Genomic DNA, 22559 nt, shown 5'->3' with positions numbered 1-22559 from the left:
GGGAGGACATGGGGAAGGGAGCCTGGAGGAGAGCCAGGGCGAGGCCTGGCGAGGGAGCACTAAGGTGAGCATCGATCTTAGTCCCGCTGGGAGACCAGGTCCCACCCAGACTGGCACTGTCCCCATGGGTGGAGGGTTTCCCCCAGGACATGAATGCTTCTGTGCTGCAGTCTGGCACAGCCTTGCAGGAGTGGAAGCTCCCAGTGCAGGAGAGAGCCCTCAGGCAGAAAGTGGGTGCAGATGCTCCATGGGGACACTGTAGGCCTGCTGGGGACTGGCTCACAGCTGCAGGGACTCAGGTTTGCTGAGGGAACAGGAGGGCAGCAGCAGCAGTGTCTGCAGGGGGGATCTGCACACATGTCCCACGCTTAAGCCCACAGAAAGGCTGCTCTGCACGGCATTTCCCCTTCCAAACACAAAGTTTGGCCCAAGACTGCCCCCTCCACCCCACACTCCCAATTCCTTTCCACTCATCTCAAGTTACTAGAAATTCAGAATATTTTAATTGGTGCTGAAGCCCAGAGACTTTTGTATATCTGGCCCACGTTGTAACATGGCTGGCATTTTAAAGACCTCAGGGCTTTGATTCAAAAACAGCAAGATGTTGAGGATCCCAGAGAACTTTCTGCAAGTAAGACTTGTGCTTTGCAATACAGCCATCCCAACAGGTCTTCTCAAAATCCCTCCAGGCCACAGACTCACAATCTTGGGTTCTCAGATTGCTGAAAGTATGTGCCTTCAGAAAGTGATCGAGGTGGGGTGGCAGGACACACCGAATGGTGGAGTGAGGAATTCAGCAAATCTTCTTCCTGGAAAACAATGATCACACTGGACGTGCTGTCAGAAAACAACCAGGTCAGGACTGTGGGAAGAGACCAAAGACATACAACCAACTGAGGAGCATTTGAAGCTGAGGGAAGAACAGTGAGAGCTGTGGTGTTTTTGCCCAGGGCAGGTCCCGTCCTCACACCCTCAGTGTGATGGCCCTGTGAGGAGGACAGGCCGGAGTGGGGGTGGCTTCACTGTCAGAGGTTGCCCACTTGATGTCTGCATGGGTGGGAAAAGCCTGGCCCCTAAGCATTTCTGGAAACAGTAGCCATCTCAGTGGCAAGCTGACATGGAAGGTCAACTTTGCAGCTGCCTGAGGTTGGATCTAGAACAGAGCAGCGAACTAGCTGGGAAGGTGAGAAGGAGAACCAGGCAATGAGATAGACATGGGGCCTTAATGGGCTCCACATGTCCCTGTGGGTCTAGAAGGTTGTGTGCATGTGCTGGCCTGTGCCCACTCAGGAGACACCACGCAGGTGGGGACTGTGGGGACGCTTAGAGACCTGCCACCAGCCCAAGCTCTGCCCCCAGGGGTTACTGCCTCCCAGGAGGTCCCAGCCTTGTGAGGCGGGCAATGCCCAGTCCTGTGGGAGGTCTCTGTCCGCTCTGGGGCTCCTATGGAGAGAAGAAACTTCCCACCTGGAAACTTCTCCCTGGGTCTTCTTCAGAGGGTGAACCGAGGTGCTCTCAGAGCAGAGAAGATGGTGAGCAGTGAGGAGAGGCTCCTGAGGACTCGGCCCTTCTGGGGAAGGAAGAGAATGAACTGGGAGGGTGGAGTGGTCCCTGCTTGCTCTGGCCTCAGCCCCCTCAGTGTACATCTCCCTCCTGGAGGGGACAGGAGCCCAGGGAACCCGGAAGAGCACACCTGGGCCCCAACGAGCAACACTCCCAGGGAGGAGGATTTGAGCTCAACCCAGGATGAGCCCAGGTAGGAAGGGAGCCTTTCACCACCAGGACACTCGAGTCAAGGTCAGCGTGCCCCTGCAGGGATGATCTCCCTGCCTGTTCTACACGTCCCTGTGGACCACTGACTGCTTAGGGACTGGCTTCTCACCAGCAGACCCAGCACAAGTGACAGGACGTCCCTTCCCAGATTCCATCACCGAGACTGTCGTTCCCTCTTCCCTCTCCCCTTGTTTCCCTCTCTCTCAGTCTGTCTTATCCCTGGACCTGGGGACCATGCATGGACGTCCTGAGCTCGCCTATGCAGAGGCCCACACAGGAGACAACCGAGGGAGTGCCCTGGCCAACAGACAGAAAGGAGCTGGGCTCTCAGTCAAGCTGATCCTGACCACGCCCACGGGAGTGAGCTTGACAGCACATCTCACCCTGGTCCAGCCTCAGTGAAGGCCACAGCCCCGACCTGGAAGACGCCGTGAGCAGAGGCTCCAGCTCAGTTGTGCAGGATTCCTGGTCCACAGAGATGGAGGGAGAGTGAATATTTGCGGTTTAAAGATGCAGGGTGGGGAGCAGTGTTGTCAGAGAGGAACAGACACCTCACACCATCTCCCAGTTCCCGGGTCTGGCCTGCCCTTCTCCCTCCTCTCGCCTCCAGGCTCTCTGCAGCCACAGTGCCCACCTCTCTAACCTCCTCTGGCCAAACTCACTTCTGCCTGCGTGTCTCCGCACCAGCAGTGCCTTCTCCCTGGCACGCTGATCACAGGTGAGTGCAGCGCTGGGTCCTCATGTCATTCTGGTCACAGCAAATGTCACCTCAGTGAGGCCTTTCAGACCCTCCTACCCAGTGAGACCCCAGCCCTCCCCACAGGACACTCTTTATTTTCATTCTAGTTCATGCTCTCCTCTTTCACGTGTCTCTGAGTTTGTGCCTTTGTCCATCTCCCTCCAGACGGAGCTCCTGGTGGGCAAGGAACACTGCGTAGATTTCAGCACCACCCTCCGGCCCACCAGGGCTCCCGGCCCAGGGTGATGGCTTGGCACATAGCTGCTGAATGAATAAATACGGGGATCTTGGATCTCTCATTCTCGCTTCTGACCTGCTCCGATGGTGGAGAGGAATGCTAGTAATAGGAGGTGCAAGTGGGTCCTGAAGGTCAGCATGACTTCCGCCTGGCTCCTCCCTGCTCCAGTTGGTCCTGCAAAGCTCAGTGGGCACCACTGACAGAGGAGGCTGCCACCTGGTGGTCAGCGTTGGAACTGCACTCCAGGAAGGACAGCACAAAACCAGACAGGCATCTCCATTTGGGGTTCTCAAGGCAGTGGCTCTCCAGGTTCCCAGTGTGTCCTACAGGCAGCAAGGACAGCTTGAGGACCTCAGAAGCCTCCCTTCCCCCCTCTCTATTCGTCCACCGGTGTCATCTTCACCCACGAGGCATCCTCGCCTCAGCCAGGACAATGACTCCCCTCTACTTACAAATGAGGACCCCAACAAGGACTGGTCTTACCTCGGACCATGGACTCAGTGTACCATGCTCTGGCATATTCTTCCATATCCTTAGTCCTTATCCACCAACTCCTCCAAACCTCTCCCTGATCTACAGGATCTTCAGGGAGTGGAAAGCATTGTCCCAGGGTCTTGGAGCATAGTGGGTCATTGATGGAGGACCAAGGCCAACAGACATTTTTAATCATGTGGATCACCCACTGCAATCACGCTAATTTATACAGGAGACACTGTGGTCTCTCTCCTATAGTCCCTGTCTACACTCGGGAGTGTGGGCTCATGGAAGTTCCAGATGCCCACAGAGGTTGGTAATTTCCCATCTAAAGATCCTTAGCTTAATCCCATTGGCATAGTGACTTTTATCATATAAGGTAACACATTCACAGGCTCTGGGGATTAGGATGTGGGCATCTTTGGGGGCAGCCATTATTCAGGCTACCACATGGAAATTGATCATCAGTAGTGTTGCCAGAAAGTGAGCAGGGTAAGCCTAGCGGGTGATGTGTCCTCAACAGACATGGCCAGGGGAGTGACAGAGAGCAGTGCAGGGAGTGGGGTGGGGTAACATCTTCCATCGTGTGGTCTGGGGAGGTTTCTCTGAGCAGGTGATTTAAATATTTTTTATTTAGATTCTAATTTCCATACCAAAAAATTCACCCTTTAAAAGCATACAATTCACCCTGACTAGCCAACACAATATTGAAGGAGAAGAACAAACTTGGAGGACTGAAACCACCTGACTTCAAGACTTACTAGAAAGCTACAGTAACCAAGACAGTGTGGTATCGGTGAAAGAAAAGACAGATCAATCAATAGAACAGAATAGAGAGCCTAGAAATAGACCCACACAAATATAGTCAATTGATGTTTGCCAAAGGAGCAAAGACAATACACTGGAGCCGAGATTGGCTCTTCAATAAATGGTGCTGGACAATGGACATCCACCTGCAAAAATATGAATCTAGACACATTTCTTACACCCTTCACAAAAATTAGCTCAAAATGGATCATGCATCTAAATATAAAATGAAAAACTATAAAACTCTTAGAACATAATGTAGGGGAAAACCTAGATGACCTTCGGTATGGTGATGACTTTTTAGATACAACTCAAGGCACAATTCATGAGATAAAAAAATGGATAAGCTTGATTTCATTAAAATTAAAAGCTTCTGGGGCCAGCCCAGTGGCGCAAGCAGTTAAGTGCATGCGCTCCGCTGTGGCGGCACGGGGTGCACGGTTTCGGATCCCAGGCGCGCACCGACACACCGCTTGGCAAGCCATGCTGTGGCGGCGTCCCATAGAAGGTGGAGGAAGGTGGGCACGGATGTTAGCCCAGGGCCAGTCTTCCTCAGCAAAAAAAAGAGGAGGATTGGTAGATGTTAGCACAGGGCTGATCTTCCTCACAAAAAAAAAAAAATTAAAAACTTCTGCTCTGTGAAAGACAATGACAAGAGATTGAGAAGACAAGCCACAGACTAGGATAAAATATTTGCAAAAACACATCTGATAAAAGACTGATATACAAAATATATAAAGAACACTTAAAACTCAATGACAAGGAAACAAATAACCTCATTAATAAATGGGTGAAAGATCTGAAGAGACACCTCACTAAAGAAGATATACAGAGGGCAAATAAGCATATTAAAAGATTCTCCACGGAGAGTGACGTCAGCATCATGGCGGAGTGAGCTTTCCCGTGAATTCTTCCCCCACAAAATACAACAAAAGTAACAGCCACAGACCAACAACGGAATCCCAGACAGTGAAAAGCTGGAGCGGAGGGATCCACACTGCCGCACATCTGAGAGCGGAACGTGCTGGGCCCCCGGAGGAAGTGGGGAGAGGTAAGGAGAACTCCACTCCCTCCCCATCAGATCAGCGATCCGGTCCGCGCGGCTCCCAGAGAGGGGGGAGGGGCGGCCCTCGGCGGGAAACTGTAGCTCTTCGGGCTCTCTCAGCCAGTGGGAAACTCCCGCACAGAGGGCTCAGAGGAGCCACAGGGCTACCATCAACATCTGAGCAACCCAGAGAGCGGATAAAGAGGGGCAAACGAGAAGCCTCCCACGTCAGGGACCCAGAGGGCAAAAGAGAGAGCTCCCCCCTCCCCGCAACCCGGAGTCTGCAGCTCGACCAGATCTAGCGGTCCGAGGCAGACCTGAATAAACTGGACTGGACCCGTGGATCGCAGTGGGGAAAAGAAACAAAACAAAACAAAACAAAACTGCGGATCGCAGCAGAAAAACTGGGGCAGAGCGCAGGGGGCTTAGACTACACAGCCCTTTACCACCAGACAGTGGCGGCAGGTGGAAATTGCAACCAGAGACTTCCAGGATGAGGAAAATCAAAACCAACACAGGAACCACAATGCAAAAATATATGAAATCACCAGACCAGAAACAAAATGACAAGCACCCAGAAATCAACCCCGAAGACACAGAAATCCATAAACTAAATGACAGAGATTTCAAAATAGCTATCATAAAAACACTCAACAAAATACTAGACAACACAGACAAACAATTAAATGAGATTAGGAGTTTCTTCACAAAAGAGATTGAAATCATAAAGAAAAACCTATCAGGGCTGATGGAGATGAAGAACACAATGGAGGAGATAAAGGAGAATCTGGAATCTTTAAAGAACAGAGCTGACAATATGGAGGAAAGAATTAGTACTTTAGAGGATAGGAATACAGATATACTCCAGATGGAAGAAGAGAGAGAACTAAGACTAAAAAGAAATGAAGAAAGACTCCGAGAAATATCGAACTCTATTAGAAAATGTAACATAAGAATTATAGGTATTCCTGAGGGAGAGGAGAGGGAAAGAGGAACAGAGAGCCTATTCAAGGAAATAATAGCTGAAAATTTCCCAAATCTGGGGAAGGAGCAGGAAATACCAGTAAGCGAAGCCAACAGGACTCCTATATATATTAACAGACAAAGGCCTTCACCACGACACCTAGTGGTAAGGCTAGCCAGGGTCAACAACAAAGAAACAATATTAAGGGCAGCTAGACAAAAAACAAAAAATAACGTACAAAGGAACTCCCATCAGGCTCTCAGCGGATTTCTCAACAGAAACTTTTCAGGCTAGAAGAGACTGGAATGATATATTCAAAATACTAAAAGACAAAAACTTTCAGCCAAGAATACTCTATCCAGCAAAAATATCCTTCAAATATGGTGGAGAAATAGTAACTCTCCCAGATAAACAAAAGCTAAGGGAGTTCATGGCCACGAGACCGCCACTACAAGAAATACTCCAGAGGGCCCTCAGGCCTGAAAACAAGAAGAGAAAGGGAACACAAAGCTTGGAGTAAGGAGAAAAGTAGGTAGACAAAATCAGAGAAATAGTAGATCTTTACCGGAATAGGTTAGCAACCACTTAAATACTAAACTCAAAGATCAAAGGAAGAAATTCACCAAAAATAAATTTAACCTCATCACTGTAAACACACAGCCACAACACAAGATAGAATAAGGTATAACAAGAGCAACTTAGAAGGGGAAGAGGAAAGTGACTGAATTGACTTAGTATAAGGAAATAGGAGGCTATCAGATAATGGACTATCTCATACAGAAGATTTTTCGCCCAAACCTCAAGGTAACCACTAAACAAATAATCAAATTAAAACCACATATGATAAACAAAGAGAAAACTAGAAGAATCATAAGACAGAACAACCAAACTGAATTGGCAGTCCAAAACAAATGGGACAAGAAACAAAGGAAATGCAAAAGAACCAGAAAATAAGTGACAAAACAGCAACATTCAACCCTCATATTTCAATAATTACCCTAAATGTAAATGGATTGAACTCTCCAATCAAAAGATACAGAGTGGCAGGATGGATTAAAAAGCAAGACCCAACAATATGCTGCCTTCAGGAAACACATCTTAGCACTAAAGACAAGCACAGGCTCAGAGTGAAAGGATGGAGGACAATACTCCAAGCTAATGGCAAACAAAAGAAAGCAGGTGTTGCCATACTCATATCAGACAAAGTAGACTTCAAGATAAAACAGGTTAAGAAAGACAAAGAAGGGAAATATATAATGATAAAAGGGACACTCCATCAAGAAGACATATCACTTATAAATATATATGCACCCAACATAGGAGCACCAATGCACATAAAACAACTATTAACAAACCTAAAATGAGAAATCAACAACAACACAATAATAGTAGGGGATCTTAACACCCCACTTACAGCAATGGATAGATCATCCAGACAAAAAGTTAATAAAGAAATATTAGACTTAAATGAAAAACTGGACGAGATGGACCTAGTAGACATATACAGAGCACTCCACCCAAAAACAGCTGACTACACATTCTTCTCAAGCGCGCATGGAACATTCTCTAGGATAGACCATATGTTGGGAAACAAAGCAAGCCTCAATAAATTTAAGAAGGTTGAAATCATAACAAGCATCTTTTCAGACCATAAGGCTATGAAACTGGAAATGAACCAGGAAAAAAAAACTGAGAAAGTGACAAAAATGTGGAGATTAAACAACATGCTACTGAACAACCAATGGATCATTGATGAAATTAAAGGAGAAATCAAAAACTATCTGGAAACAAACGAAAATGATAACATGCCATATCAAACCATATGGGACGCAGCAAAAGCGGTCCTGAGAGGGAAACTCATAGCGATACAAGCCCACCTTAACAAACAAGAAAAAGCCCTAATAGGCAACCTTAAATTACACCTAACAGAACTAGAAAAAGAAGAACAAACAAAGCCCAAAGCCAGCAGAAGGAGAGGAATAATAAAAATCAGAGCAGAAATAAATGATATTGAGACCAAAAAAACAGTAGAAAGGATTAATGAAACAAAGAGTTGGTTCTTCGAGAAGATAAACAAAATAGACAAACCCTTAGCCAGGCTAACTAAGAAAAAAAGAGAAAAGGCTCAAGTAAATAAAATTAGAAATGAAAGAGGAGAAATTACAACGGATACCATGGAAATACAGAGGATTATAAGAGAATACTATGAGAAATTATATGCCAACAAATTGGACAATCTAGAAGAAATGGATAAATTCTTAGACTTATACAACCTCCCAAAATTGAACCAAGAAGAAATGGAGAATCTGAATAGACCAATCACAAGTAAAGAGATTGAAATAGTAATCAAAAACCTCCCAAAAAATAAAAGTCCAGGACCAGATGGCTTCTCCAGTGAATTTTACCAAACATTCAAAGAAGATTTAATACCCATCCTCCTCAAACTATTCCAAAAAATAGAGGAAGATGGAACACTTCCTGAATCATTCTATGAGGCCAACATCACCCTGATACCAAAACCAGACAAAGACAATACAAAGAAAGAAAATTACAGGCCAATATCGCTGATGAACATTGATGCAAAAATCCTCAACAAAATATTGGCAAACCGAATACAACAACATATTAAAAAGATCATACACCATGATCAAGTGGGATTTATACCAGAGACGCAGGGATGGTTCAACATCCGCAAATCAATCAACGTGATACATCACATCAACAAAACAAAGAATAAAAACCACATGATCGTCTCAATAGACGCAGAGAAGGCATTTGACAAGATACAACATCCATTTATGATAAAAACTCTCAATAAAATGGGAATAGAAGGAAAGTACCTCAACATAATAAAGGCCATATATGACAAACCCACAGCTAACATCATACTCAACGGGGAAAGACTGAAAGCCATTCCTCTGAGAACAGGAACGAGGCAGGGCTGCCCACTCTCACCACTCCTGTTCAACATAGTACTGGAGGTTTTGGCCAGAGCAATTAGGCAAGAAAAAGGAATAAAAGGAATCCAAATAGGTAACGAAGAAGTGAAACTCTCACTATTTGCAGATGACATGATTGTATATATAGAAAACCCTAAAGAATCTGTTGGAAAACTGTTAGAAACAATCAACAACTACAGCAAAGTTGCAGGGTACAAAATCAATCTACAAAAATCAGTTGCATTTCTATATGCTAATAATGAACTAACAGAAAGAGAGCTCAAAAAGATAATACCATTTACAATTGCATCAAAAAGAATAAAATACCTAGGAATAAATCTTACCAAGGAGGTGAAGGACCTATACAATGAGAACTACAAGACATTATTGAGGGAAATCTACGATGACATAAAGAAATGGAAAGATATCCCATGCACGTGGATTGGAAGAATAAACATAGTTAAAATGTCTATATTACCTAAAGCAATCTACAGATTCAATGCAATCCCAATCAGAATCCCAATGACATTCTTCACAGAAATAGAAAAAAGAATACTAAAATTTATATGGGGCAACAAAAGACCCCGAATAGCTAAAGAAATCCTAAAGAAAAAGAACAAAGCAGGAGGCATCACAATTCCTGACTTCAAAACATACTACAAAGCAATAGTAATCAAAACAGCATGGTACTGGTACAAAAACAGACACACAGATCAATGGAACAGAATTGAAAGCCCAGAAATAAAACCACACATATACGGACAGCTAATTTTCGACAAAGGTGCTAAGGACATGCAATGGAGAAAGGAAAGTCTCTTCAATAAATGGTGTTGGGAAAACTGGACAGCCACATGCAAAAGAATGAAAGTGGACCATGTGCTATCGCCATTCACAAAAATTAACTCAAAATGGATCAAAGACCTGAAGGTGAGACCTGAAACTATAAAACTCATAGAAGAAAATATAGGCAACACACTATTTGACATTGGGTTTAAAGGAATCTTTTCGGATGACATGCCTACCCAGACTAGGGAAACTAAAGAAAAAATAAACAAGTGGGACTTTATCAGACTAAAGAGCTTTTATAAGACAAATGAAACCAGAATCAAGATGAACAAACAACCAACCAGCTGGGAGAGAATATTTGCAAAACATACATCTGACAAGGGGTTGATCTCCATAATATATAAAGAACTCACACAATTGAACAACAAAAAAACAAACAACCCGATCAAAAAATGGGCAGAGGAAATGAACAGACACTTCTCCAAGGAAGATATACAGATGGCCAATAGGCACATGAAAAGATGCTCAACATCACTAATCATCAGGGAAATGCAAATCAAAACAACACTAAGATACCACCTCATGCCCGTTAGAATGGCTATAATCACCAAGACAAAAAACAACAAATGTTGGAGAGGATGTGGAGAAACAGGAACCCTCATACACAGCTGGTGGGAATGCAAATTGGTGCAGCCTCTATGGAAAACGGTATGGAGATTCCTCAAAGAATTAAAAATAGAGATGCCCTATGATCCAGCCATCCCACTACTGGGAATCTATCCAACGCACCTGAAATCAACAATCCAAAGAGGCTTATGCACCCCTATGTTCATTGCAGCATTATTCACCATAGCCAAGAAGTGGAAGCAACCTAAGTGTCCCTCGACTGACGATTGGATTAAGAAAATGTGGTATATATATACAATGGAATACTACTCAGCCATAAAAAAAGACAAAATCGTCCCATTTGCAACAACATGGATGGGCCTGGAGCGTATTATGTTAAGTGAAATAAGCCAGAAAGAGAAAGACAAACACTGTATGATCTCACTCATATGTGGAATATAAACCAACACATGGACAGAGAAAACTGGACTGTGGTTACCCGGGCAGTGGGGGTGGGGGGTGGGCACAAGGGGTGAAGGGAGTCATATATGGGGTGATGGACAAACAAAAATGTACAACCCAAAATTTCACAATGTTAGAAACTATTAAAATATCAATAAAAATCACCAAAAAAAAAAAAAAAAAAGATTCTCCACATCATATGTCATCAGGATAATGCAAATTGAAACAATAAGCACATGCCGCTACACACTTACTTATTAGAATAGCCAAAATCTGGAACACTGATAACATCAAATGCTGATGAGGATATGGATCATCAGGAGCTCTAAGATATTCTGGTGGGAATGCAAAATGGTACAGCCACTTTGGAAGACAATTTGGTGGTTTCTTACAAAAGTGAAAACTCACGCCATATGATCCAACAATTGTGTTCCTTGTAATTTACCTAAAGGAGTTAACAGCTTATGTCCCCACGAAACCAGCACATGGATGTTTATAGAAGCTTTATTCATAATTGCCAACACTTGGAAGCAACCAATATGTCATTCAGTACGTTAATAGAGAAGCAAACTGCAGTATATACAAATAATGGAATATTATGCAGTGCTAAACTGCAGTATATACAGATGATGGAGTATTATTCAGCATTGAAAAGAAATGAGCTATCACACCATGAAGACACGGAGGAATCTTAAATGCATATAACTAAGTGAAAGAAGCCTATCTGAAAATGCTGCATAGTATATGATTCCAACTCTATGACATTCTGGAAAAGGCAAAACTGTGGAGACACTAAAAAGATCAGTGGTTGCCAAAGATTATTGGAGGCAGGAAGAGGGGAGAATATGCAGAGCACAGAGGATTTTTAAGGCATTGAAAATGTTGTGTATGATACCGTAATGATGGATACATCTCATACTTTTGTCCAAACCCATAGAATGAACACCAAGAGTGAACCCTAAGGTAAACTATGGACTTGGGGTGGTCATGATGTGTTAATGTAGGTTTATCAATCATAACAAATTTACCACTCTAGTGGGAGATGTTGAAAAAGGGGGAAGCTATGCATGTGTGAGGGCAAGGGACATATGAATAATTTCTGTACTTTCCCCTCAATTTTGCTGTGAACCTAAAATTGCTCTAAATAATAAAGTCTTAATTTTTAAAAAGTATACAATTTAGTGGTTTTTAATATATTCACAAGGTTGTGCGATCATTAATACTAATTCCAGAATACTTTCATCACCCTAAAAATGTTCCTCATGCCATTAGCAGTCATACCCTATACGTCCTTCCCCCAGCCACTGCCAATCATTAATCTACTTTCTGTCTCTGCGGATTTGCCTATTCTGGACATTTCCTATAAATGGAACCACACAATACGTTGTATTTTGTGTCTGGCTTCTTTCCTTTTGCATAATGTTTTCAAGGTTCATCTATGTTGTACCATGTATCAATACTTCATTCCTTTTTATGGCTGAATAATATTTCATTGTATGGATATACCACTTTTGTTAATCCATTCATCAGTGTAAACTGTCAAACTATTTTCCTGAGCAACTGCACCCTTTCACATTCCCACCAGCAACCAGTGAATCAGTGAGGGTTCCAATTTCTCCATATCCTCACCAACACTCAATACTATCTGACTTTTTTATTATAGCCACGCTGGTGTGTGTAAAGTGATCTCTCACTGTGGTTTTGATTTGCATTCCCCTAATGACTGATTATGGGGAGCATCTTTTCATGTACTTGTTGGCCATTTGTATATTAATCTGGAAAAATGCCTATCCAAATACACTGCCCATTTATAATTAGGCCATTTGTATTTTTATTGTTGAGTTGTAAGAGTATATTATATATACTCAGTGGTAGATCCTTATCAGATATGTAAACATTTGAAAATATGTTCTCCCCTTCTGTGAGTTGTCCTTCCACTTTCTTTTTTTTTTTTTATTTCCTGAGAAAGATCAGCCCTGAGCTAACATCCGATGCCAATTTTCCTCTTTTTGCCAAGGAAGATTGGCCCCGTGCTAACATCCATGCCCATCTTCCTCCACTTTATGTGGGAGGCCACCACTGCATCGCTTAACAAGTGGTGCATTGGTGCGTGCCGGGATCTGAACCTGTGAACCCTTGGGCCACTGAAGCAGAGCTCGCGCACTTAACCTCTACGCCACAAGGCCAGCCCAGTCCTTCCGCTTTCTTGATCATGTCCTTTGATGCACAAAAGTTTTAATTTCGATGAAGTTCAACTGACCTATTTTCCCTTTGGTCACTTGTACTTTGGGTGTCATATGTAAGAAACCATTGCCTAATACAAGAACTTGAAGTTTAGTTGTACATTTTCTCCTAAGAATTTTGTAGTTTTAGGTCCTCCATTTACATTCCTGATCCATTTTGACTTAATTTTTGTAAATGGTGTGAGGCAGGGGTTCAACTTAATTCTTTCACATGTGGATATCCAGTTGTCCCAGCACTACTTGTTAAAGGCTATTCCTTTGCCATTTTCTTGGCATGTCAACTAATTCTAGAATCTGTGTTTTTTGGGTGTGGTTTGACTTACAGTTCCTTGGAATTGTTCTTTATCCAACGGTTTTTTTTTTTTTCCTGGCTTTGTGGACTTTCACCCACTGCATGTGTAGGCTGGTCATTGATGAAGAATCATTTCACGTATTTTGACCAGTTTTCTCTTTGTTTGCTGTGGGGATGTAAGTCCATACCCTGTTGCTCCCCGATGGCTGGGGAGACCTCATTGCACCACCATTCTGGCCTGGATTACTGTAATGGCTGTCTAACCAGTTTCTCTGCCTCTATATTTGCCCCCAAATTTATCCTCATTGCAGCAACCAGAGCGATGCTTTAAAACCAGAAGTCACACCCTGCCTTTTGAAATCTTTCCAGGGGCTTTCCATTACTCTCAGAAAAGCTCAAGTCCTTATGATGGCCTACAAGCCCAACTGAATCAGTCCCACCCTCTGTCTGACCTAATCTTTGGCCAGTCTTCACTTGTATCATTTGTTCCTGTCCCTCTGCCCTCCATTATGTTCCTGGTACGTGCCAGGCACTCTTCCACCTGAAGACTTGCACTGTATGTTCCTTCCAGTTGAAATCCTCTTCCACATGATGATTTCATGGTTCATTTTCTCCATTATCTTTAATTCTGTGTTCAAATGTCACCTTGGTGAGGCTGTATTGACCCTGTCATTTAAAATACAAACTATCCCCTTGTCCTGACACTCCCTACCCAACTTGTTCCGCTTTGATTTTTTCCCCTTAGCACTTATCACCTTTTAAAATAATATATAATTATGTGAACCAGTGTTCAGTCAGAACACAGAAACCATACAATAGATCGAGCAGAGATAGTTTACATAACAAAAAATTAACTATAAAAGTGTAAAGAGAACTATAGAGAATAGCCCAGAGGTACAGTAGAGTAGCTAAGAAAGAAACAAATTTGGGAGGGAACTCCCTCACCAAGGCTGCGTTCAGACCTTGTTGGAGAAGGAATGATTGCAGCCCAGGGATGGTGGAGAAGATTGCCATGTTTCCCAGGGCCAGTACTGGTCCCTGGTCAGGGCAGAGGTCAGCAGGTAGGGAAATGTAGGCTGAGACTGGCAAGTATCAAAGCTCTGTCCCCTCCCAGGGGCAGGTGAGCTGAGGCTGAGACACCTACAGGATTCACTGGGATCCCACTTGTAGAGGTGCCACTCAATGTCCTTAGGAAGCCATCCACGGGGATCCACTGATTCCACTGTAGATCACCCACTGTGGGTGACTCCCTATGGACATCCCCGAATTATACCACTGCTGGTTGTACGGCAGGAAAAAGAAAATGAAAAAACATAGAAGCACCATAGGACCAGGAAGGAAGCCCCTTCGTCCTAAGCCTTCTACTAACAAAGCTTAACCTCTGCCAGGTGCAAAAGAGAAATGCCTACTGGGTCCAATTCCATTATTGCAGAACAGAAAATGAAGGGCAACACATTGATGTTGTATTACAGAGGCAATCCATTGATAAGTGGCGCCATAATACACTTATTTATTTTGTTTATGTTTTCCATGCTTTTACTTCCAACTTGCCTCTATCATTATATTTGTAGTAAGTTTTTTGAAGAGAGCATATGGTTGTATCATAGTTTTTAGTCCACTCTGCCAAGCCCTGTCTTTTAGTTTGTGTGTTTAGCCCATTTACATTTAATGTTATTATTAACAGGTTAAGGATCGTATTCATTTCCTAGGGCTGCTGTACAAAGTGCAACAAACCAGGTAGCTAAAACACAGACATTCATTCTCTCACAGTTCTAGAAGCAGAAGTCTGAGATCAAGTGAGATGGAGAAGGTAGAAAATCCAATAAAGGGTATATTAATGAGAATATCACCATCATGGGCAACTGGGACTCAGTCCTCCTGAAGACTCTCTGAGAAATAGAGTGGAACCATCTCAGACTGTCCCATGGGGAACAAAGAGCTTAGGAAATTTATCCCATCAGTTACCATCTCTACTGACTGGGTATGTGAATTCACCTGCACATCTGGTTTCACCATGTGTGTCAGGGGAAGCAGAGAAGAACAGAGGGTGCGGGAACTGAGGTGGGAAGCTGGGAACCTGTCAGTGTGTAGGAACTGCAGCTGGAGTTGGGCTGAGGGGGTGGGTCATCAGCCCTGTCAACCACAGTCTACCCTTTGCACTGCACTGATGCACTCATGCTCCAAATCAAATCTGTTCTGGCAAATTCTGGAACTGAGGCTTCAGGGTGGTAGCCAACCACAATCTCTAAAACAATGAAAATAGACAGTTAGTGGAACAAGCTACAGTCCCAGTTTTCCAGTTGGTCTTCCGGCCTTAATTGATATTCATCTTGCCTCGTCTTCTACCCCTTCTACATGCCCCTTAGTCCCAGCCAGCATGCCCTCTGGTCTTGGTGTTTGGTGGTGCCATCAAAAACCTTTTGTTCCCACGTGCCAAGGAAAGCCCAGACACTGCTCACTTTAGCGAGGTACCTGGGATGTAGCAGCACATGAGGAGCTGTGACCACTCTGAGATTCAAAGGGGAGGGAGGGAGAGGTGTCACCAGAAGTGGTAAGAGTTAGAGCTGTGGAGTAGGGACAGTCATCATGGTGTGGATGGTATGAGGGTCTACCACCATAAAGGGATACAGCCATCCAAAGAAATGCCTCAGGCCATGGAGTACTGGGGGCAGAGATAGGTGTCCCCTCCATCCCTAGTTCTCACAGTGGTGTCTACCACCTGTTGAACGCATCCAGTATCCAAAAAGAAAACTCTGTAGAGTTCACCTGCTGGGGCACAGGGCAAGATGGTGGATCATGGGCAGCCCCTGGAAACCTCCGATTACACTAAGCATAGAGTTCATGGGGGCAGCCCTGTACTCCTAATGATCCCTACACCTTGTTCCACCATCTTTTTCAAGGATTGAATTAAATTGGTCAATGTCATAATATGCTGAGGTCAGTGACTCCCAAATAATAAGCGAAATCAAGGTTTCTGGGGTACAGTTGACAAGAACAGGGGACAGGAAGAGGTCTCCCTCTCCAGCGTGTTTACTAATCTCTGATCCTAAAGTGCACTGGCCTCGCCCTGTCCCACTCCCAGGGGGGCAGGCTCTCTGCTCAGCAGCACCTTGCAAGCTGGAAGTTAATTACTGGGTCATTCCAGCACCCTCAGTACAATCCCTCAGGGGTTATTAGAGAGGGCTAATTATTGTTATTTAGGAAGTACTTGTGGGTGTGCAATCTACAGTGGTGCCCAATCTTCTGCCAGAGAGGCACAAAGGTGCCCTTGTGTGGCCCAGCCCCTGCATACAGGCTCTGGGTCAGCCGTGGGTTCAGGGAAGATGATTGAAGCCCAGGAAGTACAGGGTCAAGGAGGGAGAAGGCCAAGTTCTTGCTCAGGAGGCAGCGGGGCTGAGGCCAGCAGATCCTGGTGCCCAGAGACACTCAGCCATGAACTCTGAGCACAGCCCTGCACGTGGCCTCTTTGTGCCTCATTCGGCCCATTTATCCAAAGGGAATGAGATTTGAGGCCTGTCTTGAGGGACATGGGGGGGTCAAAGCAGAGGAGGGAGGTGAAAGAGCTCTGGAGAGTCGGGGTTCTGCAAGAATGCACGTTAAAGCAGTTGCACAAATGGGGGTTTGGACAGGCTCAGATGGAACCTGGTCCTGGGCCCCACTCCAGGCAGAAGGAGGGGAGGACCCCTTGTTCACGGAGCCTTGTACCTGCCAGGGGAGTGGGCTTCACACGTCGCAGCAGAGCCTCACGGAGATCAAAGCAATAGAAGTTGTGGGTTCCCCTGTCGGAGAGGAATCCTCTGAGGCTCCAAGAGACTCAGTAACTGGTTTACTCCTGGGGAACAAAGGTCTGAGAGCACCAAGCATGTGGGAGGAGCTCCCCCTACAGCAGCATCGCCATTGTGAGACAGGAATCAAGCCTCTACCTTTGGGGAACTTAAATTCTAACAGGGGAGACGGGCGGTGAACACGCGTGTGAAGAAATGAGCAGCCAATCCAGAGAATAACGAGTGCTCCCTGGAAAACAGAGCCCGGCCCCGGGGTCCAGAATGAAGGGGTAGGGTAGCCATAACGCTCCCTCCTGTGGCCTGGGGAGGCCCCTCTGAGGAGGCGATATTTCAACTCATCCCGAGTCCTAAAAGAGTGCCCTGACCCCAGGAAGATCTGGGTGAGCATCCCAGATCCTGGAGGAGCAAATGCAGGGGCCCCAGGGTGGTGAGAGCTCGGGCTCTGGGGAGCCTGTGGGACTCGGCTGATCGCACGCCCGTGTCTCTGCGGTTCTAAACCTCAGTCCCTCTCCCCTCAGCAGCTGGCGGGGGCCCGTGTCCAGAGAACTTGCTGAGGGTCCAGCCCTGGGCTCCTGGGAGGGGCAGGGGTGGGAAGGAGGGGAAGCAAGCCCTTGGCCTTCCCTCTGTGACTGTAGTGCAGACATGCACACCTGCCCATTCTGATAACATACTCCTCCTCCAGATGGCTCACCTGGAGTGAGCGCCCTGGGAGGTGCAAACAGGGGACGGCACCATGAGTCTTAATATGTGGTTGGCACTTAACTGTCACTCATCAGATTCCAACAATAACGACAGTCCACCTTCCCTGAGGCAGAATTTGCCAGGATGCTGGGTGGGAGGGGTGTGGTCTGTGCCAAGTGTTCATGGGCAGGAGCCGAGCTGGGTATAAAGGGCAGCCCTGTGAGGGGCCCGCACAGCCTCCTCCAGACCGCCAGTGACCTGCCGGCAGCTGTGAGCGCAGAGCCCTAGAGATGAAGGTTCTCTTCCTGACCATCACTCTCGGCCTGATCACGGCCCTGCAGGCCCAGGACCCCCTGTTCTTCCCCTTGGAGACACAGAATGTGAGCCTGGGGAGTGGTGGCGAGGACGAGTGTAGGGGGGTGGCGACTGCCTGTGGGTGGGCAGTGACCAGGGGCCCTGTCCTAGGAGGTGTCATTCAGGGTGGAAGTTCTGATCCTGTGCTCCCTGCAGAGAGTGGTCAGAGGGCAGGAGGGCTCTGTTCTTGTGTCTTCAGACAGGGCCCCTCCTTGGGCCCAGAGGCTGAAGTAGGGGAGCAGGTTCAGCTCAGGGACTGTTGAGCTGATGCCCTGGGGACCCCAGAGGCGCTGAGGGACCTCTGGAATGTGGACTCATAGGGAGCTGGGGCCTGGTCCCAGCAGAGAAGAGATTTGTGGGGCCGCAGACACCCCTGCCTCTGTTTGGGGCCGGGAGCCCTGAGTGTTGGGCTTGTTCTGACAGAGCCCTGGGGAGCGGGTGTGTGGAACCCAGCCGGCCTGTGGAGGACTGTGGCTGGGGTGCTGGGGATGTCTGGGGATGGCTGCAGCCCGTGCACCCGGGGAGGCAGCTGGGGGGTGAGGAGGAGATTCTGGGCCGTGCCCTTGCTGGGCTCACGGGCCCTACCCTGCTCAGATCACAGGGACGTGGTACGTGAAGGCCATGGTGGTTGACAAGAACCTGCCTAAGGAAAAGAGGCCCAGGAATGTGTCTCCCATGAGAGTTACTGTCCTGGATGGTGGAGACTTGGAGGCCATGTTCACCTTCATGTGAGTGTTGCCTCCCAAGGGTCCTGCTCTCCCCTCCGTCTCCCTGTCCCCAGGCTGCAGGGTGGCCCAGAGCAGCCCCTCTTCATGCCTCTTCCAGCCCCAGTTTGGGATGTGGGTAAAATGAATGTCCCCCTGACCTTGAGGGGAAAGAGTCCCCAGCAGTGGGGGATGACAGTGGAATTTTTGGGGACACCAGGGCAGAGGCACATGTGCCAGGTGAGCTCAGGTTGGCTCAGGAGTTTCCTGAGAGCCTCTCCTTCTGCTTCCTGTTTTCCAGGAAGGGGGACCAGTGCCAGGAGAAGAGAACTGTGATACACCAAACCGAGGAGCCTGGCAAATACAGCGCCTGTGAGTCCCGGCCCAGGCTGTGCTGCATTCCCTGCCAGAGCCCAAGCCTCCCCCTCCCCTGGGGCGGCCTTGCTGCCTGCCCTGTCCCCTTCCAGGAGATGCTAATCTCTCCCTCCCTAGGGGCCTCCTTGTCCTGACATCAGACACCAGATGGGACAGGTTTCTCCACAGCAGCGATGATGGGACCACACCCTCCCTCTGGGCCGTCCTAGCTGTTCAGCTTGCAGAGAAACCAAGGGTTGAGGATGGGGTAGCAGGGTGGGGCAGGAGCTGGGAGCCCAGAGGACAGAGCCCCCCCTCTGATGTCCTCTGGCCTCTAGTGACTCCATAGCTTGGGTTGGAATCTCCCCTAGGAGGAGGCTCCCTCTCCAGTATTGGGGTCCATGGTTGGGAGCAGCAGCATCTCCTGAGCACAGGCCCAGCTTGGGTGCCTGGATTACAGGGCGGTCAGTACAGCTAGGGTGGCCAAGAGACTGAAACATTCCGGAGTGTTCCCTAATGTGGTCTCGAATATTTTCTCTAGGAATGAAGACACTAAAGACCCATTTTCTCTCTGTCTGCAGATGGGGGCAAGAAGCTTGTGTACATCCTGGAGCTGCCAGTGAAGGACCACCACATCTTTTACTGCGAGGGCCAGCTCCGAGGGAAACCAATTCGCATGGGAAAACTCGTGGGTAAGAGGCTGCTGTCCCAGGTCCTCAGAGATCCGCCTCTCCTAACCCAGCCCCACAGGCTCTGCTTCTAAAAGCCAGTGAAACCGGCTTCAGTCTGATTCTGGGGAATATGAACCCCCTGCATCTGTCTTTCTGGGTCTGGCACAATTTGCTGCCCCAGGGTGGCCAGTCCGAGCTCCCTTGGTGACCTGACCACTCACAAGGACGATCAGGCCACAGCTACAAAGTATGGCTTCCTGGGGCCTGGGGTGTGGGGCCAGGTTAGCGTAGGGGAGTGTGCTGTTGCTGAGAGAGGCCCTCTCAGGGCAGTGACTCTCCAGGGGGGTGGTGAAGTCCAAGAATTCTCTGGTAGATGGCAGCACAATTCCTCCAGGCCATAAGGGTCTTCCAGGTCAGGGATGTGACCATGCAGGTCGGCTTTGGGAGTGGGTCCGGTACCCCAGGGACACTCAGTGTCTCGGGTGTCCCCTTGGCTATCCCCCTCCCAGGGGCCTGTCAGCTAGTGGTGGCCTTTCTCCTCTGGGCCTGCTCTGCGTCCACTTTCAGGCTGAACTCTGCACTCTCAGCCTCGGCCGCTCCAAGGTGAAGGCCCCCCAAGTGCTGGGAGGTGCCGAATCCTCTTGAGGTCGGCTTCCTGAACCTTGGGCTCACCTGGTCACCTCACCTGCAGGTAGAAATCCCGACATGAACCTGGAAGCCCTGGAGGCATTTAAGAAATTCACACAGCGCAAGGGATTGCCACTGGAGGACATCTTCATGCCCGTCCAGACAGGTAAGAGGACAACTCTGTCCAGGTTTTCTGTATCCACTCTGCATCCCCCTTTATCCCCCTTGTCCCTCCCTGTGTCCCCAACAGGTTCTTCATGTCCCTCTGTGTCCCTCATGTCCCTCTGTGTCCCCCATGAGCTTCCCATCCCCTCCATGGGGGAGACATCAGCACCGTGACGTGTCACAGGGATGCAAGGGCCCCACTCCGGGTCTTCATTATTGGTGTCAGAGCTGCGACAGTGATGGGGTCTGGCTCCTTGTTCAGGCCATCTTCTCATTCCTGAATTTTCCTTGGTTTCTACAGAAAGCTGCGTTCCTGATAGTGACTAGGGTAAGTGACCCTTGAAGCAAACAAGATTCCTGGGTTCAATGGAACATCAAGAGCCACCGGGGCCCCCCAAGCTGCAGACAGGAGGAACCCTGTGTGAGCTAGGCAGAGCCTTGTCTGCTCTGAGATCCCCTCTGGGACTTGATCCTTACTTGGGATATCTGTCCCCAAGGATCATTCCCGGGACATTTAGGGACTCCTTTTTCTGTCTGCGCAACTTGGGTCAATGGGCCAGGGTCTGTCCTCCACCACACCCATGCACCTAGTGGAAGTGGGAAACTGCCCCCGATGCAGCAGCCCTGAGAGCATTGCATCTGCCCCCCACCCTGCAGCCCCTTGGTGCCCCTCATCTGCCCCCCACACCGCAGCCCCTGAGAACCCCACATCTGCTCCCCCCTCCCCTCACCTGTCTTGAACTCGCTGAACCTCCCTCCTTCCCAGGACAGGGGCGCCACGGCTCCACAGCAGCCCCAGAGCAGCACCACCAGGACGCTCTGTCCTGCAGGACATGGACGGATCCCCTGCCTCTGGGGTTTGGCCTGCCCCCCCACACCCTGCCACTCCCACTCCCCTTCCTCCCCCAGCCCTCCTGGTTCCACATAAAGAGCTTCAGCAGTTCCTGGTGACTCTGCCTGTCTGTGGGGTCTCTCAGGTGGGCTGGGAACTGGGAGGAGGTGGGCAAGCCACGGCGGGCAGGACAGGAGGACCCATCAATGTCCGGATTCTCCGGGCCTGAGGGTCCGGGCCGAGGGGTGGGTGTTGCAGCTCTGACCAAGGGTCTTATGGGGGGCTTTCTGCAGGTCTGACGCCCACGAAGCTCATGTTCTGGGTGGTCGTGGTTGGGGAGAGGGGGTGTGAAGATAACAGGGTCAGATCCAGCCCTGAGATGGGGACATGTGTGCAGGTAGGGATCACCTGGCCCCTGGTTCCCGACTGGCTGGAGGTGGTGGCAGGAGTGAGGGGGAGGCTGCCTTTGAGGGCTCAGGCAGGAGGCCAGGCCACCAAGATGGCAACAGCAGGACCCTGGGATTCCAGCCTGGGGGGGACTCTGCTCCTGCTCTGCCCCACTCTCAGGCTTGGCTAGACACAGGCACTGTCCCTGGGGAGGGAGCCACTTCAGGAGGGACGTTGCTCACAATTCTAATGTCATCACTACACTTTCCCAAATTACCCTGGGGCTTTGCAGTGAGTGGCCTGACAGCCAGCCAGCTGGGGTCAGGGTCTTCTCGCTCATGGTGGGAGGGGGGACCCCAGCCCAGCTTCCCTGGATACAGGGGGATACTGGGAGCTCCCTTCATGCAGGGTCAGTGTACCTTCCCAAGTCCCAGGCCCAAGGTTCCCGGTCATGTGGCCAGTATCCCTGGGTCTCTCCGGGACACAGCAGGCTCCGAATGCAGATTTCTGGGGCCCTGGCATTTGTGTGTTCCTTCCTTGACAATGAAATACCGGGTAGGGAGTCCCTATGTGGTGCAAGCCTCCCGCCAGTCGGGGGGACACCCAGGTTCCAGGCCGTTACAGGCCACAT

At 48.2% G+C, this 22559-nt stretch overlaps 1 protein-coding gene across 1 annotated transcript in view; it reads left to right on the top strand.

Annotated features, from left to right (window-relative positions):
* Positions 1–21651, top strand: part of LOC131422197 (odorant-binding protein 2b-like) — a 36853-nt gene extending 15202 nt beyond the window's left edge. Inside the window, exons 3-8 of the mRNA XM_058569202.1 lie at positions 18783–18916; positions 19194–19264; positions 19828–19938; positions 20609–20710; positions 21011–21037; positions 21476–21651. Coding sequence (XP_058425185.1) covers positions 18783–18916; positions 19194–19264; positions 19828–19938; positions 20609–20710; positions 21011–21036 — 444 coding nt within the window. The 3' untranslated portion in view covers position 21037; positions 21476–21651. The remainder of the gene's footprint in view (positions 1–18782; positions 18917–19193; positions 19265–19827; positions 19939–20608; positions 20711–21010; positions 21038–21475) is intronic.
* The last annotated feature ends 908 nt before the right edge of the window (positions 21652–22559 follow it).

Source organism: Diceros bicornis, chromosome 26 (assembly GCF_020826845.1).
Source record: "Diceros bicornis minor isolate mBicDic1 chromosome 26, mDicBic1.mat.cur, whole genome shotgun sequence".
NCBI classification, from domain to species: Eukaryota; Metazoa; Chordata; class Mammalia; order Perissodactyla; family Rhinocerotidae; genus Diceros; species Diceros bicornis.
Note: the sequence above shows the minus strand (reverse complement) of the source record. Positions and strands in the feature narration are given on the sequence as shown.